Source organism: Dermacentor albipictus, chromosome 5 (genome assembly GCF_038994185.2).
Source record: "Dermacentor albipictus isolate Rhodes 1998 colony chromosome 5, USDA_Dalb.pri_finalv2, whole genome shotgun sequence".
Classification (NCBI taxonomy): domain Eukaryota; kingdom Metazoa; phylum Arthropoda; class Arachnida; order Ixodida; family Ixodidae; genus Dermacentor; species Dermacentor albipictus.
The window spans coordinates 16,610,688-16,637,821 of NC_091825.1; the positions used below are offsets into that span (position 1 = coordinate 16,610,688).

Sequence of the window (27,134 nt, forward strand, 5' to 3'; positions counted from 1 at the left end):
CACTCCGGAGACCCTGGTTCGATTCCCACCAGCCCATCTTGCAAGATGTTTTTATTTATGAAGTGCCTTCTGGGATTTACCGATGACACCAGCTTTTCTGCGACACGAGCTCCTTCTGCTGCCTTACCGCTGTCGCGTTAAAACGTAGCAGCGCTCAGTAGAACGCGCCTCTCTACCACTCCGGCCCCAGAAGCTTTTCGCGCGATGGAAGACGGGGCGCTTCCTGCCTTGCGTCTACGAGATTGAGCTGCGATCACCGGTTCACCCGTGCACGCGTTTTTCACTCGCGTATACAGTACACGGCCCACGGTGACCATTTTATCGCCTTGGGCTTTATGCGGAACCCAACGGCGACACCGACGGAGGAAATGCACTTGGAGTGCTTATTTGATACATGCGTATTATGCGCGTTTCTTGTGGACGATGCACGCGGGCGCCGCGACGAAGACGACGAATGCTCTTTGGCTCTCGAGCTGTCAGCTGAATTGGCCAGCGCTGTAGTTATCCTACGTAAATACACCTTGTAAATATTTGCCAGTTCTCAATGCTTCGTTCGCGCAATATTTTGGTGAAGGGTACCATTCCCGGTCATCGAGAAGGAGCTCTGAAGCGGTCACACTCTCCTGCTTTCCGCCGTGGCTCCCGGTGACGACAGCTCATCTGCTTATACTCCTGCGGCTGAATTGAAGACAATGACGTACCTTACGGCTACTAATCCCCGCTATCCTGGTATTTCCTCCGGCCAAGTTAATGTCGACGTTGAGGACTGGCTCAGCCAGTATAAGCGTGTTAGCCGAAAGAACCGATGTGTTCCTACCATTATGCTAGCGAATGTCCTCTTGTACTTGGGAGGATCTCCACGTGTCTGGTTCCGGACACACGAGGACGAGATCTCTAGCTGGGATGCCTTCAAGGAGAAGCTCAGCGACCTTTTTGGAAATCCCACCGGTCGGCAGCTGGCTGCTATAAAAGGTGTTGCTACCCGAGTTCAGTCTTCTACTGAATCGTATGTGTCGTACATAGAAGAAGTGCTCGTTCTTTGCCTGAAAGTCGACGAGAATACGGCCGAGGTTCACAAAGTGGGCCACGTACCCAAAGGCATCGCGGACAACGCGTTCGACTTGTTGGTCTTCAACAATGTGTCCACCATAGACGTCATTTTCAAGGAATGCCACCGTTTTGAGCTCACCAAAAGCACCCGCTTCATTCCACAATTCTCCCGGCTTTCTAACACGGCAGCGATGTCGTCTTGAGTCGACTTTACCGCTTCCCCACCCTTAAACGTGCATGTTACCCGTATTGTTCGTCGCGTGCTCGAGGCTACAAGTCCTCTACCGTTCCATTCACGCCCACTTGACCCCACCACTGACCAACCAGCCCCAGCGATCGCTCTCATTGAGGCAGTTGTGCGGCAAGAATTTCGAAAGCTTGGTTTTCCTGCTGCCTGCTCCGTCTCCCGACGCGACGCCCGACCGCTGCTGACAGCTACGACCCACAGCGCTCTGTATTTCCCTCCCAGATACCGCAACCCTGCCGAGTGGAGAACTCCGGACGACAAGCCCATTTGCTTAAGTTGCCTCTGCATTGGCTACGTCGTTCGCCACTGCCGCAACTCCTGGACACCACCGCATTCGAGCTCCTTTTCCCCGTTTCTTCGCCCATATGCCGACCCGCACCGTTACATGCCTTGCCGTATGCCTCCTACTTCTGACGCATCCGTCCATGACAGTCATTCTGCTTGTTCACCGTCTCCTCAGCGCCGTCCGTCCCCGTCGCGTCAAACACGCCTCTATCCGTTGCCGACCAATTATGGACCCTCCTGGCGGAAAACTAGTACATGTAGCTTCTAGTGGTAGTGCTGCATAATCTTCCTCGTGTCGAAATTCTCCATTGAGGGTCGCAACTAGCCAGAACTTACTTCATGTTCACGTCGACGGTGTCCCTTTGACGGGATCAATAGACGCTGGACCCAAGGTATCCTTAATGAGTCGTAGCCTCTGCCATCGCCTAAGAAAATTGCCACGCCTGGTGCTTCACGAGCCCTACGCGTGGCCGATGGCAGTACTGTTGACTTCTCTGGAATGTGTACTTCTCGCACAAGTATCGCGGACCGCCACGTTCCTGTTCTTTTTACAACGCGGACCCATTGCCCCCATGACCTAATCGTCGGACTCGACTTGCTTATGGTGCATTCCAGTTTGATAGAATCTTCTGCCGCTACCGTTTGCCTCGAGCTCCATCTACTGGCGCATATTCGTCCCGAACAGCCGAACAACTTTGGTACGACCGCCTTCGTCCGCCTGCCACCTAAAGCCTTGCATTTTGTCGATTTGCTATCATCCTTTCCTGTGCCCGATGGTGATTACGTCGCCATGCCTCTTCCTGATGTCCTTTTGATGCGCAATATCACTGTGCCCCCTTTCGTCGTCACCATCGCCGATAAGCGAACATTCCTCCGCGTTGTCAATTTTGGCCTGGCAAAGGAAGTTCTACCCCAAGGCTATAGGAGATGACCAGGTCACGACGTTTTCAGTAGACGCCTACTCAAACGATTCACCACGTCCACAGTATGCTATTTGCCCTGACAAAACATTTCCTCCCATCATTGCTACGGGCCTATTGCATGAACGAGCAGCAGCTCTTTGTCGCCTTTTCGTTTCCGACTACGACATCTTCCAACACAACAATAGCCACCTGGACCAGAGGTCAATTGTTAAGCATCCCATAAATACTCGTGATGCCAGTCCTATTTATCACCGGCCATATCGGGTTTCGGCTTGAGGGCGTAAATTTTTTCAAGATGAAGTGATACAGATGCTGGCTAAAGGTATTGTTGAACCTTCGTCGAGTCATTGGGCGTCGTCCGTCGTGTTTGTTAAAAACAAAGATCGCACATGGAGTTTCTGCGTAGATTATCGTCATCTAAACCGCATTACCAAGAAACACATCTGCCCCTTGCCTCGCACTGACGACGCCCTCGACTGTCTCCGTGTTGCAAACTGACTATTTTTCATCAATAGACCTTCGGTATGGTTATTGGAAAATTTCTGCTGATGAAAAACACCAAGAAAAGACCGCGTTTGACACCCCTGATCGTCTCTATCACTTCAAAGTTAAGCCGTTCGTTCTATGCAACGCCCCAACAACGTTAGACGTATGATGAACTTTTTGCTTCAAGGCTACAAGCGGTCAACATGCCTCTGCTACCAAGACGACGTTCCCGTATTTTCGCCTACATTTGAGACGCAGCTTGAGCGCTTATCAGCTGTTCTTCAAGTCTTCCGCAAAGCTGGGCTCAAACTACATTCATCGAGGTGTCAGTTCGATCGTTGGCAGATTACAGAGCTGGGCCACCTCGTTGACGCTTCCGGTATTCAACCAGACCCGGAGAAAATTCACGCGCTCACGTCCTTTCCTGTACCTCAGTATGTCAAAGACTTCCGAAGTTTCGTAGGACACTGCGCATACGTCCAGCGCTTTGTTAAAGACTTCGCAGCAATTGCCCGACCACTTACTGATCTTCTGCAGAAAGACGTGCCGTTTACGTAGGGCCCCGCCTAAACTGCCGCGTTTTTCCACCCCATGAACATTCTCACCACGCTACCTATACTGAGCCAATTGGCCCGGTCCTCTCCTACAGGGGTCCGTACCAATGCCAGTGGTCAGGGTAGCGCAGCTGTCTTAGCCCAGCACCAACAAGGTCAAGATCGTGTTATCGCCTACGCTAGACGCCTTCTCACAGCAGCGGGGCTCGGCTTATCGATAGCAGATCGTGAATGCCTGGCTCTCGTCTGGGCGGTTTACAAATTCCGCCCGTACTTGTATGGCATGCACTTCTCTGTTATCACAGACCACCACGCGCTCTGCTGGCTTTCCTCACTCAAGGATCCTACCGGCTGGCATGGGCGCTGGGCTGTGCGGCTGCAAGAATATTCCTATGCAGTACTGTATAAGCCGGGCCGATTACATCAAGGCGCAGACTGTTTATCACGCTGTCAAGTGGACGAACCCCCCACCAACCCTGACCCCGATGCCAACGCTTGCGCTTTCTCCGTCCCTCAGCTGCTACACGCTGCCGTCGAGCAACGTCATGATGTCACGTTGCGCGCCATCATTGATGGCTTGGAATCTTCGCCTTCTGATTCGTCTCTTCATCTGTTTGTTGTCCGAGATGGCGTATTATACCACCACAATGTACGCCCCAACGGTCCTGCCCTACTCCTCGTCATTCTCAAGCGCCTTCGGTTAGCTGTTCTTCAAGAACTTCACGATTTACCAACGGCAGGTCTTTAGTCTCCCGCAGCTAGGACCGGATTCGCCGACGCTACTTTTGACCACGCCTTGCCCTCCATCCGGAAATACGTTGCGGCGTGTGAGAAATGCCAGCGCCGAAAGGCGCCATCGACGCTCCCTGTCGGATGCCTTCAACCACTCGACATTTCTTCGGAGCACTTCTCTCGCGTTGGATTGGACTTACTCGACCCTTTCCCTCTGTCCAGATCTGGCGACAAGTGGGTCGCTGTGGCGACAGCTTACGTCGCGCGCTACGTCATCACCACGGCGCTTCCAACAAGCTGCGCCACAGATGTCGCCTATTTTCTTTTACGCTACGTGGTTATGCAGCATGGTGCTTCACAACAACTGCTGACTTAGTGACCGTGGTCACACATTTCTTTCGAAAGTCATCGCCGTCATCCGACTGGTGCTTGGTTCCTGCACTCCTGCAGGAACCAGCACCAGTCGAACTCCTTGCTTCCTGTGCTCCTTCCTGTGCTTGGTTGAACTCCTGCTCAACCAAGCACAAGTTGGCTACGTGTTACCATGCACAGTTTAATGGTCTCATGGAGCGTCTGAATCGCACCCAAACAGACGTACTTGCGAAGTATATCTCCTCCGACCATACTAATTGGGACCTTGCTCTACCCTATGTCACTTTTGCATATAATTCATCGCCTCACGACACCGCTGGTTATTCCCAGTTCTTTCTGTTGTTCGGCCGCGAACCCACATTGCCACTGGACGCATTCCTTCCATCCGCCGCGTCAGAGTCTTGCGAGTATGCACTTGACGCCATCACCAGGGTAACCCAAACACGCGAAATTGCGCGCGCTCGCCTCCTGACCTCTCAAGACAAGCAACGGCGCTTGTACAATCGCCAACACAGAGAGGCACACTTTTCTCCTGGATCTCTGGTACTCCTATGATCCCCGGCTCGTCACCTTGGCCTGTCAGAAAAACTCTTGTCTCGGTACACAGGCCCGTATGGCGTGCTGCGGGCCGTGACTCCCGTTACCTACGAAATCGCGCCAGTCAGTACGAGTGCCTCATCTTCCCTGAATTCCGCTGAAGTTGCGCATGTCGCACTCCTCAAACCATGCTACTCTCATGTTATCACCAATATTTTGACGCACCGGGACGGTGCTTTTGCCGCCGGGGATAAGGATACATGCATACTGCGTGGTTATTGTGGGCGATGCACGCGGGCGCCCCGACGAAGGGGACGAAAGCTCTCTGGCTCTCGAGCTGCTGGCTGAACTGGCCAGCGCTGCAATTATCCTTTGGAAATATACTCTGTAAATAGTCTCCTGTGCTTAATCCCTCGTTCGCGTAACAATGTAATTCCTGCCGCAATAAACTGAGCACAGCCCACCTCTTCTTGTCAAGCCTTGCCGTGGCATCGCATGACTGTTTACGCTGCTGAGTGCATACGCGGCTGGGCAGGACGGCTGGCGCCTTTACACGCGCCCTTTTTGCTCAGTGTTGGAGGTTGCGTAATCTAAATTTCGGAGACTTGGTATAGCAGGCGGCAGCAACAAGCGTTTCTTTCACCCAGCCTGGTTAACACCAGCGTTGTGAAGGTGAGTCCTCGCCGTCAGCGAGTGAGGTCTGCTCTTGTTTGTCTGTGCGTGCGTGGCACCATCCTTGTTTAGTCAGCAAGCGTATGTTTGCAGCAATTAACACGGCAAATAAATCTACAAACCCCACTTTGTATCATTTCGTCTAATTCGTGAGTAGGAAGATTAGTTAATATCTGACGTTTTTCTCTTGCTGTCGTTGTTCGACTTTCGTCTGAAACTGCGACCATTTGCATGGATTTTTAATATTGCTGTTTAGTCCGCGAAAATACATAGCTCGCGAACATATAGAAGTTTCATCTACTGGAAAATGTAGCACTTTGAACATGGCTAATATTTGAAGGTGTGAGCATGCTGAGAGAAAGTGAGCGTTGCATCAGTCCCGCAATCGCATGAAGATCTTTTTTGCAATTGCGTCACGAAACGAGCATTTGCCCGCCTGTTTCCTCTCTGTTTCCCTCTCTGTCCCTAGCTATATGCTTGTTTTCACACCAAATACTAGTGACTATTCAAAAGCTTTTTTTTCCATCTAGTTAATCTTTTCTACACGCTGTTAAAATAAAATAGCCGCGTTTGTCTTTTTATATTCATGTTCTTGTCATACTGCATCTTTCTGTGTTGTCATCAGGGGCTGTTTGAGGACTGCTTTATTGCTTTCGTTCACTTACTTTGTCCTTTTACATTTAAAACGAGCTTCCTATTGTTGCTCTAAGTAAAAGACAATTATAGAGGTACATATTCATCTTTTATGGTTTATTCAATCCCTGCCAGAAACATTTGCTGAATATATTATTCAAATAAATTTAAAGATAAGGTAACGCAACTCTCGCATTCTGATACAGATTGTCAGCGTTTGTATGGAATAATAGTATTAAATACAGCTGTATTATTGTCGGAAGCCGAATGTATCTGCTATTGGGGCAGTTTGAGCTGTCTAATATATTTTCTGCAGCGCTGTCTCGTGTATTAAAGTTGATCAATTGAAGAATAATAAAAGAAAAAAAAACTGGTTCGACGTGTATACATCAATATTTATATAATTATCCCGGCACTCATGACACGATCTGTCATGGAATGCCGGTGGCTAGAGGTTGCTGTGTCGCTGCATGCGTATGGCGTTAACACCTCATTGAACAATAGATTAGGGTGTTAACGAGCCCATGACTGACATCTACCTTGCTTTACAAAAAAAGAATATTATGGCGACTGGAATCTGCGCAGGGATCAGGCGAAATTGACGGAGACAGGCTTGCTGAACATCCGCGGCCGTATCAAGGACCTGGTCATCAAAGGCGGCGTCAACATCAGCCCCGAAGAAATCGAGATTGCGCTAACTGGTATGTGGCCTCCAGTGGCCTTGTCCTTCCGAATATATCTGACGCTCTCGAGTGACGCCAAAGGGAACAGACGTTCCGCGTAGAGGAGCCTTTTCAGCGCCACAGGAGCAGCGTGCCAAAGAGATAAGTTGTTGTTGTAGCCTGTGGCACGAGATAAGTTCTCCAAGTGATATTTATGCGAAAGCATTATATGCCCCATTACGCGAAAATTCGGCGTTGTCGTCAGCGGCGTGACCGAAAATGGTACCAAACATTGGCCGATGGTGTGGCAGTAAGAAAACGTCAAAAATGCTTGCCTTGACGTGATATTTGTCAGGCTGGGGCGCTATAACGTAAAGCTATTCCAATGTGTTTTTATTCCGATTTCCTGACGTCAAATCTGCGTAACCGCCGATGCAATTATCGGGCGATCACCCGCCGGGTTCTTTGAACAGACCAATCAAACGCTCTCCTCGTTCATAGGAGGTCACATTTGTATGCTTGAAAAATGAATAACATTGCCTACACTGAGCGGCTTGTCTTATCTATTTGGCTCACAAGAGGCGAGGAGCACGCTCAAGTGGAGAGGGACTCGATAGGGCCGAGCCACTGCACTGAAAATCGATAACCGGATGAAGAGGGTGGTGCCGGCGTCTGCGATTGGTCCGCTTCCCCTTATTTAGCTTGCGGTGGCTCGTCGACAATCGCGGCGGCATGCAAAGGAATCATAAGAATGGCGCTAAAACGGATCCTCAGCAAAGGAGAGCTGGCAGAACGAGGTCGTAAACGGGCCGAAAGTGTTCGAATATGTTACACGGCCGCGTAGAAAGTTTTATTACAGGCAAATAAACCCATGCTCTTCTACAGGTGCGAGTAGCCAGCGCCTGAGCGATCGGCGGTAGCCATCTTTTATTCCTTTCGGAACGGGGCGGCCTGCGGCTATTCAGAAGAAAATTCAATTTTGTTCGGCATATTAATGCATCTTTACCGCGTACACGTCACTTTGACGCGGTGAGTTTTTACGGTTTTGTGACGTTGCGTGAGAGGCAGGTGAAGTGGGCGCAGCCCGAAAACTTTTGACCAATGGCCGAGGGCTAATGGCGAAGAGGCGTCGAATCAGAAACAACTTTTTTTCGTTCGGTCAAATCATGCATGATCCATGTGTACACGTTATATCAGATGGGGAGCTATTGCGGTTTTCGTGACGTCGCGTGACAGACAGGTGAAATGGGGGTGGTCCAAAAAGTTTTTGACCAATGGCAGAAGGCTGATTTCAAAATTGGAATAGAAGCGTTTGGAATAGTTTTACGTTATAGCACCCCTGAGGCCCTATAACGTAAAACTATTCCAATATGTTTCTATTCCAATTTCCTGACGTCAAGTTTGCGTAACCACCGACGCAAGCACCGGGCGGTCACCCATAGGGTTGTCTGAACAGACCAATCAAACGCTCTCCTCGTTCATAGGAGGTCCCTGTTGTTTGCTTGAAAAACGAATAACATTGCCTACATTTAGCGGCTTGTTGTATCTAATTGGCTGACAAGAGGCGAGGAGAACGCTCAAGTGGAGAGGGATTCACTAGGGCAGAGCCAGTGTACTGAAAATCGATAACCGTATGAAGAGGGTGGTGCCGGCGTCTGCGATTGGTCGGCTTTCCGTTACTTAGCTTGTGGTGGCTGGTCGAAAATCGCGGCGGCATGCAATGGAAGCTTAAGAGTAACGCTAAAATTGACCCTCAGCAAAGAAGAGTTGGCAGAATGAGATAGTAAACGTGTCGAAAGTGCTTAAAAACGTTACACGGTCACGCAAGAAGTTTTTTATACGCAAATACACCCATGCTCTCTGGCAGGTGCGAGTAGCCAGCGTCTCAGCGATCGGCGCAGCTATCTTTTATTCCTTTCGGAACGGGGCAGCCTGCGGCTATTCCGAAAAAATTCAGTTTTGTTCGGCATATTAATGCATCTTTATCGCGTACACGTCACTTTGACGCGGTGAGTTCGTGCGGTTTTGTGACGTCGCCTGACAGGCAGGTGAAGTGGGTGCAGCCCGAAAACTTTTTACCAATAGCCGAGGGCTAATGGCGAAAAGGGGTCGAATCAGAAATAACTGTTTTTCTTTTTTCTGTGAAATCATGCATAATCAGTGTGCACACATCATATCAGATGGGGAGGTATTGCCGTTTTTGCAACGTCGCGTGACAGACAGGTGAAATGGGGGGTGGTCGAAAAAAGTTTTTGACCAATCGCGGAGGGCTGATAGCAGAATTGGAATAGAAAAGTTTGGAATAGTTTTACGTTATAGCGCCCCTGGTTTCTGTAAACAAGGTAAATTAATGAAATTCTAAGGAACATTTGGTACATTTTGGTCTGGGACTGGGAATCCAACCTGTGCTTCGGGGTAAGGCTATGGTGGCTCCACTGTTATGGCTGAGTATGGTTCTGCCTAGGGCTTGCCTCATTGCACACGTCACGTCACTGCCTCCAACGGGTCACTTGCCCATCGGATTTCATCGGTGTTTTGTTTACTGCGATGAACTCGCGATGACAAATAATGAGTGCATAAAACGAGGTGGGCCTAGCACGTGCGTGAGAGCGCACGTCACGCGACTGCCTCGCGCACGTCACCTGCCCTTCGGTGCTGTCGACTGGAATGCACTCCGAAGTATCTACCGCAGTGGCATCTGTGGAACGTGATCGCCCACGCAAGCACACCGCGGAACACGGAGCGAGGAAACACAAAAAGAAATGCCGTCCAGGTTTACATCGTACACGACCACATACGGATGAATACCTAATCCAAAACAATTACCCAAAATGAATACAGTGTATTCGCTTTCCCTAATCCGTCATGGTTGCTTAGTGGCTATGGTGAGGGGCTGCTAAGCACGAGGTCGGGCGGTCAAATTACGGCCACGGTGGCCGCATTCTGATGGGGGCAAAATGCGAAAATACTCGTGAACGCAGGTTTAGGCGCAGGTTAAAGAACCTCAGGTTGTCTAAATTCCCCGAGTCCTACACTACGGCACGCCTACTATTGTGGTTTGGCTAATATTGCATGCACAAATATGGCACTGCGTAAATCCCTATAATTTGATTTTCGTTCTTATACCTACAGGGAAGCATTCTTAAGAGAATTTGCGTAACATTTTTTTGCTCATTTGCTTTGAGGAGTGTTAAGTTGGAGTCCGGCCGCCATTGACAGGTGCCTGGAAAGGTGACAGACCGGCCGCCATTGGAATCTGAACCTGGCAACGTTTAACGTAAGAACGCTATCTAGTGAGGCGAGTCTAGCAGTGTTATTGGAGGAATTAGGGGGTAGTAAATGGGATATAATAGGGCTCAGTGAGGCTAGGAGGACAAAAGAAGCATATACAGTGCTAAAAAAGCGGGCACGTACTGTGTTACCGGGGCTTAGCGGAGAGACGAGAACTAGGAGTCGGATTCCTGATTAATAAGGAAATAGCTGGTAACATACAGGAATTCTATAGCATTAACGAGAGGGTGGCAGGTCTTGTTGTGAAACTTAATAAGAGGTATAAATTGAAGGTGGTACAAGTCTATGCCCCTACATGCAGTCATGATGACCAGGAAGTCGAAAGCTTTTATGAAGACGTAGAATCGGCGATGGGTAAAGTCAAAACAAAATACACTATACTGATGGGCGACTTCAATGCCAGGGTAGGCAAGAAGCAGGCTGGAGACAAGTCAGTGGGGGAATATGGCATAGGCTCTAGGAATAGCAGAGGAGAATTATTAGTAGAGTTTGCAGAACAGAATAATGTGCGGATAATGAATACCTTTTTCCGCAAGCGGGTTAGTCGAAAGTGGACGTGGAGGAGCCCGAATGGTGAGACTAGAAATGAAATCGACTTCATACTCTGCGCGAACCCTAGCATCATACAAGATGTAGAAGTGCTCGGCAAGGTACGCTGCAGTGACCATAGGATTGTAACAACTCGAATTAGCCTAGACTTGAGGAGGGAACGGAAGAAACTGGTACACAAGAAGCCAATCAATGAGTTAGCGGTAAGAGGGAAAGTAGAGGAATTCTAGATAAAGCTACAGATCAGCTACACGGCTTTAACTCAGGAAGAGGACCTCAGTGTTGAAGCAATGAACGACATCTTATGGGCATCATTAACGAGTGGGCAATAGGAGTCGGTGGTAACTCCGTTAGAGAGGATACCAGTAAGCTATCGCAGGAGATGACAAATCAGATCAAGAAACGCCAATGTCTGAAAGCCTCTAACCCTACAGGAAGAAAAGAACTGGCAGAAATTTCAAAGTTAATCAACAAGCGTGACACAGCTGACATAAGGAAGCATAATATGGATAGAACTGAACATGCTCTCAGAAATGGAGGAAGCCTAAAAGCTGTGAATAAACAAGGAATAGGCAAGAATCAGATGTATGCGTTAAAGGACAAAGCCGGCAATGTCATTACTAATATGAATGAGATAGTTCGAGTGGCTGACGAGTTCCATAGAGATTTATACAGTACCAGTGGCACCGATGACGATAATGGAAGAGAGAATAGTCTAGAGGAATTTGAAATCCGGCAAGTAATGCCGGAAGAAGTAAAGAAAGTCTTGGGAGCTATGCGAAACGGGAAGGCAGCTGGGGAGGATCAGGTAACAGCAGATTTGTTGAACGATGGTGGGCAGATTGTTCTAGAGAAACTGGCCACCCTATATACGCAATGCCTCATGACTTCGAGCGTACCGGAATCTTCGAAGAACGCTAACATATTCCTAATTCATAGGAAAGGGGACGCCAAAGACTTCAAAAATGATAGACCGATCAGCTTACTGTCGGTTGCCTACAAAGCATTTACTCAGGTAAACGCAAATAGAATCAGGAACACGTTAGACTTCTGTCAACCATAGTAACAGGCAGGATTCTGTAATGGCTACTCAACAATACACCATATTCACACTATCAATCAGGTAATAGAAAAATGTGCTGAATATAAGCAACCCTTATATATAGCTTTCGTTGATTACGAGAAAGCGTTTGATTCAGTCGAAACCTCAGTCGTCATGGATGCATTACGGAATCGAGGTGTATACGAGCCGTATGTAAGAACACTGAAAGATATCAAAAGCGGCTCCACAGCTACCGTAGTCCTCCATAATGAAAGCAAAAAAATACCTATTAGGACGTCAGGCAGGGAGATGCGATCTCTCCAATGCTATTCAGAGCGAGTTTACAGGAGGTATTCAGAGACCTGGATTGGGAAGAATTGAGGATAAGAGGTAATGAAGAATACCATAGTAACTTGAGAATCGCTGATGATATTGCCTTGGTTAGTAACTCAGGGGACCAATTGCAATGCATGCTCACTGACCTGGATAGGCAAAGCAGAAGGGTGGGTCTAAAAATTATTCTGCAGAAAACTAAAATAATGTTTAATTGTCTCGGAGGAGAACAGCAGTTTACGATAAGCAGCGAGGCACTGGAAGTGGTAAAGTATACATCTACTTACGGCATGTAGTGACCGTGGATCCGGATCATGAGACTGAAATAATCAGAAGAATAAGAATGGGCTGGGGTGCGTTTGGCGGGAATTCTCAGGTCATGAACAGCAGGTTACCATTATCCCTCAAGAGAAAAGTGTATAGCAGCGGTGTCTTGCCAGTACTCACGTACGGGGCAGAAACTTGGTGGCTTACGGAAAGGGTTCTACTTAAATTGAGGACGACGCAACGAGCTATGGAAAGAAGTGTGATGGGTGTAACGTTAAGGGATAAAAAAAGACCACATTGGGTGAGGGACCAAACGCGAGTTAATGACATCTTAGTTGAAATCAAGAAAAAGAAATGGGCATGGGCAGGACATGTAATGAGGAGGAAAGATAACCGATGGTCATTAAGGGTAACGCAGTGGATTTCAAGCGAAGGAAAGCGTAGCAAGGGATGGCAGAAAGTTAGGTGGGCGGACGAGATTACCAAGTTTGCAGGGACGCGGCCACAATTATTACATGAGCGAGGTTGTTGAAGTATGGGAGAGTCCTTTGCCCTGCAGTTGACGTAAGCAGGCTGATTATGTGATGGAATATATATATATATATATATATATATATATATATATATATATATATATATATATATATATATATATATATATATATATATATATATATATATTATGTAGCTGGTGCAAGTGCAGCAAAGGCGGCGAGCCCACCCAGCGACTTAACAAAAAAGGGAGCTACTACTCGTCGCACTACAATACCAGGGACCACTCCTCACGGTGAATTCAAGCAGTTTCACCAACAAGACTAAATCACTTGAAAATTTGATCAATCATCATAAACCTGACCTAGTTGTCATAAGAGAAACATTGCTCACACCTGATGTCCACCTGATGATCACGAGTTCACACCGCCCAACTATTCTGTGGTCCGGAAAGGCCGCCCCACACGTGGTGGTGGGGTGGCGCTATTGACAAAAAAGGGCATTTCCTTTCTGGCCCTTCCAGAGGTACAAAGAGCAGAGGCCATTTTTTGCAAACTACTTTGTGGCGGCACGAGCATCTTCAGAGGTTGTGTTTATCGGAGCCCAAACTCGGTTGACGCCTCTATCAGTGTCATTCATGATTACATAGAACGTCAGGTGCTTGGTTCACGCATTGTCCTCATGGGTGACTTTAATCTGCCAGACATTAACTGCAATTGTATGTGCTACTATCATCAGCTTCGGATGCATTGTTTCTCCTCAAGCTAACCTTCAATCTTCATCAAATCGTTTGATGCCCCACCCCCTCACAGGGAAATGCTCGGATTATACTAGATCCAATCATTTTTCAGTAATCACTTCGACAGAAATCGCATAAAAACTGACGTAATCCGTGGTATACCAGACCACGACGTACCAGTGTGCATCGTACCTCTTGGTGACAGCATAACCACTCATTCTTCTTTATCTGTAGTAACAGACTTTGAAAACGCTGATGACAATAGCATACTAACGCATATCGCTCATGAATTCCAACATTTTTCAAAAATTGGCTCCGATGCTTCAGTAGATGTATATTCCCTTTGATTTCATTTCATATCGGTTGTACTTTACTGCATCGCTCAGTACGTACCTACAAAACCAAAGCGCCATCCAAAGAATTATCCATGGATCATGCGAGAAGTAAATCAAGCAAAGCGGACGTTATAAATTGTTACGTAGGGCAATACAAACAAAAGGCGGGGGAGCATCCAGAGTTCAGAAATTACCTGACGCCATCGCGGAATTCAAACCAAAAGCTATACGTGCCAAACAACACTACTTTGATGTAACACTACCTAATTTTCTCGTTAATAACTCCCGGAGGTTCTGAACTTCCTTTCGCACTAATAAAAATGGTACATCACGTTCTCTTCCTGAAGAAAAAACTGCTAGGGCTAACGCATATACCGATTTTTTTCGGTTAGTATTTACTATGGAAAGAAGTGTGATGGGTGTAACGTTAAGGGATAAAAAAAGACCATGTTGCATGAGGTCTATCGAGGATAATAGTATTCCCGGATTTGCAACGCAAGATCACGCGAGAACGCTAAACTAGGCGTTACGGATGCCGATATTATACATCTACTGCTCAAACTTTACCCCAAGAAAGGTAGTGGCCCCGACGACATGCCTAATACTTTCCTCAAAAGATATGCAGAGTGGTGCAGTAAATATCCTGTCGTAGTTTTCCGCAAATCACTTAAGACTTCACAACTACCTCATAATTGGAAATTCAACGGTAATCTCTCACAAGGGAGGCGACACAACATTACCTTCAAATTTGAGACCCATTTCACTAGCTAGCACGTATGTAAACTTCTAGAGCACGTAATCTTAAAGCGCATGATTGTATTCCTAGAGCGCATAAATTTTTCTCTCCCAACCAACACGGTTTCGCAGTGGTCTGTTGACAGCAACCCAACTGACAGAAATAGTCCACGCTTTTGCTGTTACAGTTAATAACCGCGGTCAAACTGACTTGATTCTACTCGATTTGTCCAGGGCTTTCAACTGTGCATGTCACAGCAAATTATTAGCTAAGGCTGAAAATGTTTTTAGTATAGAACTTGCTTCTTGGATAAAAGGTTTCTTGTGTCCCCGCTCGTAATTTGTGGTTTACGAAAAAACGCTTTTTAACACAGTCGAAGAAACATCCACACTCCCCCGAGGGTCTGTTCTCGGACCATTGCTTTTCTTTCTGTATATTAACGATATCACAGCTAACATCAATTGCAATATAAAACTATTCCCGGACGACTGCGTCATATACAGAGAAATTAATAATTACAATTATCATATTAAATTTAATGATTCTCTAGCTGACATAGCGTATCCGTGCTCTAACTGGCAGATGTAAATAAACATACAAAAGTCCGCGATCATGACTGTAACGAGGAAGATGGTATCAGCAATCATTATATACGCGATTAACGGCACTCCACTTAAGAAAGTTGAAGAACACAAATTTCTAGGCGTTACATCAACCTCTGAGCTCAAATGGGGCAAACATATCAGTAATATAACCTCAAATGCGCTGCGCAAACTACATTTTTTAAAATGAAGCCTGGTGCTCGCAACCAAGTCAACGAAGCTGCTAGCCTACACATCATTTGTAAGGCCTATTCTCAAATACGGTAACACAGTCTGGTTTCCGTATACACTGACTAACATAAGTAAACTATAATCAATACAAAGGAAAGTTGTGAGGATCATCCCTAACCAACATGGACGTTCAGACTCGCCAACACATGTTTTAACCCAGTCCGGTTTGCGAACGCTCTCTACAAGAGCGAAACATTCTCGCTTAAAATTCTTGTTTCAGCTACTAAACAATAACTACAGGATAGATACCTCCAAATACATTTCATTCTGCGAGCCTCGACCTACACATAACGAGCATGCGCACACATTGGCAGAATAAGCATGTAAAAATGACTCATTAAAGTATTTTTCCTTCCCGCTCGCAATAGCAAAATGGAACCAACTTGATCCGGCTATCACCATCATTGAATCATTATCCGAATTTATCCCACAAATAGAAGAAAACTGTGTGTGAATAACAGTACCTATGCATGCACAGACACCGGCACAAATTGCTTGATTCGTTACGAAATTCTAACAAACCCTCTAATTTCCTACAGCCTATTCGTTTACCATAATGATTCTCAAACACTCGTATATTTATTTTAGTTACTTCTGTTTTATTACTTGCCCCTAGTGATATCTGTGCAATTGCATGTTATAAAGCCCCTTGCATTTTTTCCCTTTCTTTTATTCATTGTTTACTATTCTGTTTAATCCTAACAGGGTTTACTTGGATAGTAAGTATAACTTGCCCTGATTATGTCGTCTGGTTACTTTTTGTATAACCTATACTTTCATGTCCTTGCATTGTACAATTGATTTATTGTACTCCCCAACTGCCACGCTCTCGAAGAAAAGCAGCAGTATTGAAAATAAAATAAATAAAATTATATATATATATATATATATATATATATATATATATATATATATATATATATATTGTAAGGAAGATACAACTATGAAAGAGCTACGCAGTTTTATCGGCCTCTGCTCTTACTTCCGACGATTCGTTCGAAACTTTGCGTCAATTATATCGCCTCTCACGCAGATCCTTGGTGGCGCTAGAGATCTCTCATCATGGTCTCCAGAGTGTGACGATGCTTTCGCAACCTTGCGCCGTCTTCTCACGACGCCACCCATTCTTCGCCATTTTGACCCTCAAGCACCAACCGAAATACATACCGATGCAAGCGGTGTGGGCCTTGGCGCTGTGTTGGCACAGCGTCAACCTGGCCACACAGAATACGTCGTCGCATACGTGAGTCGCACGTTAACCAAGGCGGAAACCAATTACAGCGTTACAGAAAAGGAGTGTTTGGCCATTGTGTGGGTGCTTGGCAAGTTTCGCCCATATTTATACGGCCGATCATTTGACGTAGTGACCGACCACCACGCCCTATGTTGGCTGTAGACGCTCAAAGATCCATCCGGCCGTCTTGCCCGCTGGGCATTGCGAATCCAAGAATATGACATCCGCGTGGTTTACCATTCCGGGCGAAAGCACTCCGACGCTGACGCGCTATCCCGATCGCCGCTTCCCCCGAAGGCCCGTGACGACTCCGCCTGCGAGTGTACACTATCCTCTCTGGACGTTGACACTATCGCTGCTGCACAGCGTAATGATCCCTGGACTGCATCTCTGCTAGACCTTCTCTCGGATACGTCGAAAGTTCCAGCGTCACGTACGCTTCGGCGCCAACTTCCTCATTTTGCGATTCGAGACCGGCTACTATATCGACGCAACTATGCCCCAGAGGGACGCACCTGGTTACTCGTCATTCCAAGAACCTTGCGATCAGAGCTCTGCTCCTCGTTCCACGTCGACCCTCAATGTGGCCACGCGGGAGTCTTCAAAACCTACGAAAGACGTCGACACCGCTATTACTGGCGGGGAATGTACAATTTCGTTCGAACGTTCGTCCGCTCTTGTCGTGAGTGCCAACGCCGTAAAGCGCCACCACACAACTCCGCCGGTGAACTCCAGCCTCTGCAATGCCCATCCCGACCCTTTGATCGCGTGGGCATAGATCTCTACGGGCCACTTCCGTTGACTCCTACCGGCAACAGGTGGATAATCGTTGCGGTCGACCACTTAACCCGTTATGCGGAGACCACTGCTCTACCAAATGCTACAGCGCAAGAGGTCGTCAATTTCATACTTCACCGTTTTCTCCTTCGTCATGGAGGTCCACGTGAACTTTTAAGCGACAGAGGCCGCGCCTTCTTATCTAAAGTCATCGAACAACTGCTTGCTGAATGCGCTATTGTTCATCGTAAATGCACTGCTTATCACCCACAGACGAACGGTACCACGGAACGCTTTAATCGAACTCTTGGTGACATGCTCGCCATGTATGTTTCACCTGATCACTCTAATTGGGACCTCGTTCTTCCGTTTGTCACCTATGCCTACAACACCGCGACTCAGGCCACTACCGGATTCTCACCCTTTTACCTTCTTTACGGCCGTCATCCTTCGCACACAATCGACACCATTCTGCCCTACCGGCCAGACCCATCCGAATGCCTGCCGATCTCGGAAGCCGCCAGACACGCCGAGGAATGTCGCCAGCTGGCCCGCCGATTCACCTCGGACGACCAGAACCGTCAAAAGGCCCTTCACGATGCCCAGAACTCGACTCCCACTTTTCTCCCGGGCGCTCTCGTCTGGTTGTTAGTGCCACACCGCACGCCTGGGCTCGCTTCAAAACTCCTTCCGAAGTACGACGGGCCATACCGCGTTCTCGAGAGAACACCACCCGTGAATTACCTGATTGAGCCGCTAACGCCGCAGTCCGACATGCGGCGTCGTACCCGCGAAGTCATTCACGTTCAGCGTCTCAAGCCGTATTACGATTCTACCGTCCTTCCAGAAACCTAAGTCGCCAGGATGGCTCCGTTATTTCCGCGGGGCCATTGTAAGGAAGATAACGAACATGCGCGCTGGGTCAGCAGCATCGGCAGCATCAAGCGCGCAGGAGAAGCTCGAGCTCGGGGACTGTGCTCGGTGCATCGTAGAACCGGCGGCCGCTGCGAACCCTAATAAACCTCCTTTATTATATATATATATATATATATATATATATATATATATATATATATATATATATATATATATATATATATATAAAGCGAGAGTTTGCCGGGATTCAGTCTTTTGACCGCCATTTGTCGGTGTCGGTTAACGACGTGGTTGCACGTACACAAAACGCGATGCTCTATTTCCTACGTTTCGTGGGCGTGGGTCCGGCCGCCGTGAGGAAATACACAGACACACACATACATATTTATATATATAGTGATGTGTTCTTTGAACTGTTAACTACCGCCCTTTCCTCTACCTTGGCAGTTTTAGGGTATCCCTGTCATCACAGAAAAAAGGTATCTGTATCGGGGTTAGGGCAATGCGCCAGTGCTCTTCGAAATGGTTTTGCGAAGTTCGACAACATACTTCAAGGCACTTTTCTAGACAAACATATGCTCCAAGTTTTCAGATATCCTGACGATTTCCTGATTGTTTAAGTCGCTCACCGAATGGCTCCCTGCCTGTGGTTATAGTACCAGTCCTAACTACCTTGAAAGCTCGCTCGAGTGCTCTTTGCTTTACACCTGAACAGCACAGTAATCAGTCGATTAGATTTTTAGACATTCAATAAACATTTCTTAAACGATAGCCATGTGTGCTGGTGGTTGTCACCTAGGAGAAAGAAGGCGTTGTAACCGTACCCAACTGCTCACTCAAAACCCGTTAGGAATGCGATTGCTATGAGTTGCTTTCGTAATTCACTGCAAATGAGTTGCCGCCACAGCTTAAAGTTAAGCTTTGACAAGAAATTTGAGTGTTTTGGGAGCCGCTGGTTTTCCAAAAGTGCTTTCGAAAGCAGTGGCACAAACATTGCTGCAAAAGGTTAGTGGGCGAAATACGAAAAAGGCTGACCCAACAGTAGTTGAGCGGAACAGATTTCACGTCTCTTCTTTGGTCTTCGTCTTTGGCTGGTTTATTTCTGAAGAATACGTTTCAGTTGACTCAGATCCCAGCTCTCCTGCAATACCTCGTGGTTTAATCTGTGCGAATTCAGGGACAAGTTTAGTACAAAATAATACAAGAGCCGTTGCATAAATTTAGGAAACCTTCTGTTTTGTTAAAAGGCGATTTTAAATCCGTGGGTTTCAAAGGTAATTCTAGAAGAGTCGCTATTACTTCGTTCTACCAAATATTCTCTTATAGCACCTTCTATTGCAGCGAGGTTCGATTGCGTTGACTGCCATGATAAAACAGGGCCTCTTCTGACGAATGCCGCTTGCGGCCCACCTTACTTCTCAAAAGGGGCCTGCTTCGACGAAGTAGTTTCCATGAGTAAGACATGCTGTACAAAGTTATCCGATCTTTACAAATGAAACAGTTCTCCATTTCACACGTCGCAGAGCACGAGTCCGTGGAAGAGGCTAGCGTGGTGGGCGTGCCCGACGAGCGGCTGGGCGAGGAGCTGTGCGCCTGGGTACGGCTGGTGCCCGGCGTGGGCACCACTGAGGAGCAGTTGCGTGACCACTGCAAGCACAGGGTGAGCCCGTGTTCTGCACGTTAGACAAATCGGCACCTCTGTCAGTACATAGATTGGTCGCAGCGGAACCGCCTGCGCTGCACATGCCCTATTAGTATGCAGCAAAGAACGGGCATCAAAACAGCTACAGGCGGCCAAATATTTACCTAGCGTGCACGAGCAGCGACTTCTCTGTGCTTCAGCACGAAATGGTGGAGCCAAGTGGCAAACAGGGTGAGAGTAAGCGCATGCCCACAATACGCGCTCAGCTGGGCCCATCGTCTGCTAGGCTATTCTTAGAGGATGTCACCCCATATTAACGCACTTCAGATGAACAGGCTGCGTGAGTAGGCGAATTGTTTTGCTCGTATTTTATGTTCCGAAGATCAGCAAGCAGTCTGGGAAATAAAATTTCAAGATACATCACACGCCCCCCAGTAATGAGATAAGCCGAAGAATATGCATCGTTAATTTCGTGCTTGCTACTCGCCGTGGTTGCTGAGTGGCTATGGTGTTGGGCTGCTGAGCACGAGGTCGCGGGATCGAATCCCGGCCATGGCTGCCGCATTGCCATGGGGGCGAAACGCGAAAACACCCGTGTGCTTAGATGTAAGGGCCCGTTAAAGAACCCCAGGTGATCGAAATTTCCGGAGTCTTCCACTGCCGCGTGCCTCATAATCTGAAAGTTGTTTTGGCACGTAAAACCCCATAATTTTTTTTGTACTTGCTGACCTAAACGCTTTTTTTTCACCTCTAGAAGGAGCCGTTATCAGCACCATGCATCCTTTATAGCTTAAGCTTGGCCGCGAAGCTTTGAGGCCCCTGTGAAACTTCGACTGAGTGAATCCGCTCTACATGCCGAGCTCAGGACAGTTTGCAACAGTTGTCAAAATTTCATGCCGTATACGTCAAGCCCCGAATTATAGGAATGTTATTTCGGGGGGTCATCGCAGAAGCAAATCGCTCAAGCAACTAGAGTAGCTGAAACTTCAGTTGGCAGAATCATACGTGCCTACCGGGACGAAGACCGAATCAATGATGCTGCTCGTTGCGTCAATAGAGAGACAATAGAAACAGAAGAACTGCAGATTGTTGACTGTGTTAGTGACAACTCGTTCATAACCGCGGGTAAAATAAGGGCTGCCCTAGAGCTTAATATGTCTCATGAACTAATTTTTCAAGGGCTAAGGGAGGCAGGGATCAGAAACGGGACGGCTGCACAGGAGCCCCTTCTCTCCGGCAGTGCCAGAGCAGAGAGGCTCGCCTTCGCTCGAGTGCATCTTCAATGCACAATCGATGATTTGCAAAAGGTCGTGATCACAGAAGCAAGTAGCCTCTGTACTCAGTGAGACCAGAAACAATCAGTATACCAGCGCGTCGGTAGAAGGTAAATCATTTTACTTTCGTCTTTTAACCACGTGGCGTGCTTTCTTATACACGATACTACTAGGTCGGTTACCGGCTGTCATTAATTCAGAGTACACTATATTTTTAAGCTACGAACCTGTTACGTCCAGAACGTGACAGCAAGTGGCAGAAAATGTGTGAACTTGCTGGGGGTAATCACGAAAGATGGCCTCCGTCCTCTCCACCGCATTGTTGGACGGCTGTGCTCCGTAGTCTACATGGAAATCACTTATCACCCACTCCTTGCTCACGTGCTGTATGAACCGTACATCGATGGACAATTTCTGCTGCAGCGTGATATTTCCTCAATCCACACGGCACGCGCAGCGACAGTGCATGCTGAAAACCTAGGTGGTGATGACGCTAGATTGGCCGCCAAAGCGCGCGGACTTAAATGTAATAAAAAAGATCTGGGGCATTTTTAAGGCCATTTGTCAAACATGGGCTTCCATACTGCAAATACCGATGCGTTGGGGGAGGTCATCAAGAGTCAGTGGGGAGAGCTGAAGGCTGACAGCGACCTGGTACCCGCCCTCTATGACTCCCTTCCACGTAGCAGTGTCTGGCATAGTGGAGCTTTGCGCTGGCTTCACCCGCTACTGAATGGCTTGCGCGCACGAAATTGGTGGACACCTTCATTTTTATTTTTAAGTGTTTCATCAAGCACGCAACGCATCATGAAATGCTTTAAGCACAAATTTTGTTTTGTTTTATTCAGATGCAGCCACAGTGCTGTAATATTTATGATGGTAACGAAGATTATAGCTTATGATCCTGATAAACGATGCCTGAGCCAGAAGAAGTTCTTTAGCAGTTTCCCTTAGCGATGACATTGCAGTATGTCTGAAACTAGATAGCACGTGTGGGGCACATAACGGCCCTTTCTGCAGATTAATAAAAGTATTTGCGTAAGCAAGTAAGAAATGTACGATCCGTATTCTTCGGCTTATCTCATTACTGGGGACTTGTGACGTATCTTTAAATTTTATTTCCTGGAATGCGTGCTGATCTTCGGAACATAAAATAAGCAGCAAAACCATTTGCATACTCACGCTGCCCGTTCGTCTGAAGTGCGCAAATATGGGGTGACGTCCTCAAGAAGGAATAGCCTAGCAGATGATGGGCCCAGCCGAGCGCGCATAGTGGGCATGCGCTTGCTCTTGTCCTGTTTGCAACTTGGCTCTGTTGTATGCCGCTGACGCACAGAGAAGTCGCTGCTTGCGCACACTAGTTGAATTGGGCGACTGTGCTCTCAGCATCCGCAGCATCTCTTCAGCATCCGCAGTAGCATCAGGACTCTGGATTCTGGCGAGCGTCAAAGTTGCATTATCAATTATCAAACAGCTATTAGGTTGTGCAGGTAACCTTGAATTGTGTTGTTAGAACATTTCAGGCTACCCGCAGACAGTTATAAACTTTATTCAGCTTTTTTTTCATTGCGAAAATTTCAACCTCTTTTGAACATCTGTAATTTAGCAACAAGAAATCGCAGTGCCTTGGTCCAGGATCTAGTGCACAGTGTAAGGTCTAGCTCCAGCTTGTTCCCCTGGATTTGACACTACAGCCACCAACAATGAGTCACCAGCCTGCAGGAGCGAAGATACCAGGAGGAGCAGAGGGAGTCATTCGCGGGAGGAAATTTCTGGTGATGGCTGATAGAATGTGCTTTCTCTCGTGCACCATGAGCTATAACAAACTTTGGTTCTAATGTTACGGGCTAAGGGTGCACAAGGTAGGGGTGCACCCGTGTCGTGCACCCCTGTCACGTGTCGTGCACAAGATAGAGGTGCATGGCACGAGCGCTGCCTGGTTACGAGCGCCAACTGTTTAATGTGATAAGCTTACAACACCTAATTATTTCCATTTTATTCTCATTCCTGAGGCAGATTCGGACGCACGCCGCATATATACTTGGGTGCGAAAGCAAAAATGCTCAGCCTAAATCCTTAACACTTGGCGCTCGCAATTTATCTAGCACGCCACTCGCAAATTATTTCCAACACTTCTTCAACGCAGTAAATCCATGTAATAAACATGTGCAATCGTTTGCCGGACATGGTAATATGAAGAAGAGCATCTTTCTTGATCGAACAAATAAAAATTAAGTGCATCACACTTTTACGTGCTTAAATAATACTAAGTCACTTCATACCGATAATTTGCCGATTTCTCAACTTAAGCACGTTATACACTTAACCACAAAAGTTATTGGATATATCTTTACCCTAATTATCAAATACGGAGTTCTTTCAGAAGCTATGAAAAGAGCTAGATTGTCAGTCATTTTTTAAAGGAGGAGATCATAATATCTAAAGTAATTACAGGCCTATTTCTGTCCGTCCTGTCTTATCTAAGTACCTAGAAAAAATTGTGTTTGTTTTAATTATGCGGTTCTTCAATAAGTCAAATGTTCTAAAAGATGCACAGTTTACCTTTCTAAGCGGTAGCTACTGCACTGCTGACATTCAAAGAAGCTATAGTTCCTCACAGGGAAAGAAATGAATTCACATTTGTTAATTTTTTTTAGATTTAAGTGATGCCTTCCATTTCCTCGACCATTGTATTCTTTTGCGCAAACTAGAATCAAATGGAATTCGTGGTAATTGCTCATCTCTGCATTAATATTATCTGCAAAATAGATTTCACATTGTACACATCAATAAATATAAGTCTTCGTTCTTGCCTATTATTTGCGGCGTACCGCAAGCGTGTATTCTGAGTCTTCTTATGTTCAGTGTTCGTATCAATGATGTCGTGAACATGGGCAAAACAGTACGTAATATATGCGGATGATTCAACGATACTTATATCTTACACTAACCTGCCCCATTTACTATTCAAAGCTAACGACGTGCTTTCGGAGATTTTCTTGTGGTCAAAAATGGAGCGACTTCAGTTCAATCCTGCTAAAACTAAACCAGTTATATTCTGTGCTAAAGATAAAATAGTGACTACTCACCAGCTGATAATTCTTGATTCACAGTGAAGAGATATTATTGATTGGCGTAAAATACTTGGCGTTTACATTTTATTGAACTTAAGTTTGGATGCTTACGTTAAATACCACTGGAGGAAAATCTAGTCTGTAAGAGGGGTCGTGTCTCGCTACCGTATTATGCGGCCACTCAAGGCCAAACTGCAAATATATCACGCATTGTTTACCTCACATATAAATTATTCTATGTTGACATGGGGCACAACAACAAAACCAAACATATAATATCATTGTTCTACAAAAGAGGGTAATTTGTTATATTGGAAACATTGAACGTCTGGGAACCACTTGCAAAACGTTTGACGGTTTCGGTATAATATGGCTTGACAACATTTACTCATATCGTTTGTCTAACACATCATACTTTTCATACAAAGCACATTTGAACTTCGTTGCAGCCCTATCATGTCTAGAGCGTCGTGTTATTACAGTACCTACAAGAAACACCTACATATGGTTTGTACCTCGATTTCGTACAACCTATAAGTATCAGAAATCAAGAAAAAGAAATGGGCATGGGCAGGACACGTAATCAGGAGGGAAGATAACCGATGGTCTTTAAGAGTTACGGAATGGATTCCAAGGGAAGGGAAGCGTAGCAGAGGGCGGCAGAAAGTTAGGTGCGCGGATGAGATTAAAAAGTTTGCAGGGACGATATGGCCACAATTGGTACATGACCGGGGTAGTTGGAGAAATGTGGGAGCGGCCTTTGCCCTGCAGGGGGCGAACCAGGCTGATGATGACGATGATGACGACGATAAGCATCAAACTTTTGCACACAAAGTCCCAACAACACTAAGCACATATAAAGAGACAGCCAGTTGGAGTAAAAACGGTTACGTTTGTTCTTTTCTTCTAGTGTTTGCTAGCAAAAGATTCAATTTCTTAAATGATATCTACTTTAGTGCTTGCAAATAAGCCAATAAAGTCACAATTTTTTTTGCAGCATTTTCAGTGTATTTGTGTGAACGATAAATATGTCGTGCTATGTGTTGTAATTGGCATATGAATTTCCATGTGCATAGTATTTAAACTATACTCGTGTGATTCATCAATATGTTGTATGATTCATTCTAATCTGCATGTTTTCAGTTTTGCCTTTGTCACGGCGGGTCTTAGTCTCTACCTGCGCACCTTGTATAACTGCTACCATGTAACAGTCACCTTGTAATACGTTCTCACGGCTTTTAGCCGAGCGGACGTTCCAGCATATTGTCTGGCAAATAAGCTTTAACTTAAAATGGAGTATAGCCTTTAGCGTCGTCCTTTGCGCAGAAAGTGCTCCGGAAATGTAACCTTTACTTAGTAGAAATGTTCCCCTGCTGTACTTAGGTATTTTTTTATCTGTCATGCAACTTCTCTTATCAATTAGAAATGTAGTTCGGCCTATATGTTTTGGAGGAATGTAAATAATTTCGATTCGGTAGAACAGATAGCCACGTAATCTCTTTTCTATAGAGCCGCAGTTTTCGTAGAGAGACACGGGGCTCGTAAAACGGCATTTGGTGGTGACGCAGGTGAACAGCCTCAAAGTGCCGAAGTACATCGAGATTGTCGACGACTTTCCGCGGACCAGCGTCGGGAAGATCTCCAAGCCAGACATACGGAGTGCGATGGCACGAAAGCTGGGCGTGCAGTCCTGAGCGCTGACCACAGTGCATTCTGCGTGACCTAGCGAGGCATAGCGTTTAGTTGTACCTCAATGGCGGCCTGACTTAGGTTCTTTAATTATTATTGTATTCGTTATGTGTAACAGGGCCGCTCCTCACTGGGTGGTTGTACTGCTACTCACACTACACAACTACTCCAAAATTTTAGTGGCAGTTTTCCAAAAGACAGAAAAGAAGATGGTTCTTCAACAGCAAACCCGAATGAAAAAAAAACACTGTCACACTCACATAATGATGACAATTAAAATTTAAGAATGCAATACAAAATAGAGTGCTCTGCCTTTCCTTGAAAATCTGCATTTTTCAGTGCTTTTATGCGTATTTAAGGTGCATGGGACCTGAATGACGTTTCTTTGTGTTATTTAGGCGCCACATCGTAACTACAAAGAGCTGACTTCCATGATGGTCTGTATTCTTATGCATCTATTTAAACATGAATGTTCCTGTAACCCACACAAGCACAGCTTGGTAAAATAAACTTTACACAACTGAGGCAGTTCACATGCAGTAGGGATGAAAGTGAACAATGGTGGTGGGGATTTATGTCTGTAGCTGTAAGGTCTACTCATTTTCCTGTCTTGCGGAATTTAGTGTCAGTATTGGAGACCCTTTATGTCATACCTAAAAGTACTAGGAATGGAAAAAAAGTAGGCTGCCCTCTGTTGTGAGAGTTCGCTCTTCAGTAAACCTTTTCGGAACCTCTACCTCCGCCTAAGTCTGGGAGAATCTATTGGAATAAATCCGACCAACATTGTATTCTATGCGA

General features: G+C 46.4%; 1 protein-coding gene across 2 annotated transcripts in view; it reads left to right on the forward strand.

The window, feature by feature from the left end:
- Positions 1–26,635, forward strand: part of LOC135906571 (medium-chain acyl-CoA ligase ACSF2, mitochondrial-like) — a 467,079-nt gene extending 440,444 nt beyond the window's left edge. For both annotated transcript variants that reach the window (XM_065438015.1, XM_065438016.1), the window contains 3 exons: positions 7,077–7,192; positions 20,181–20,317; positions 26,216–26,635. In XM_065438015.1, coding sequence (XP_065294087.1) covers positions 7,077–7,192; positions 20,181–20,317; positions 26,216–26,341 — 379 coding nt within the window. In that variant the 3' untranslated portion in view covers positions 26,342–26,635. The remainder of the gene's footprint in view (positions 1–7,076; positions 7,193–20,180; positions 20,318–26,215) is intronic.
- The last annotated feature ends 499 nt before the right edge of the window (positions 26,636–27,134 follow it).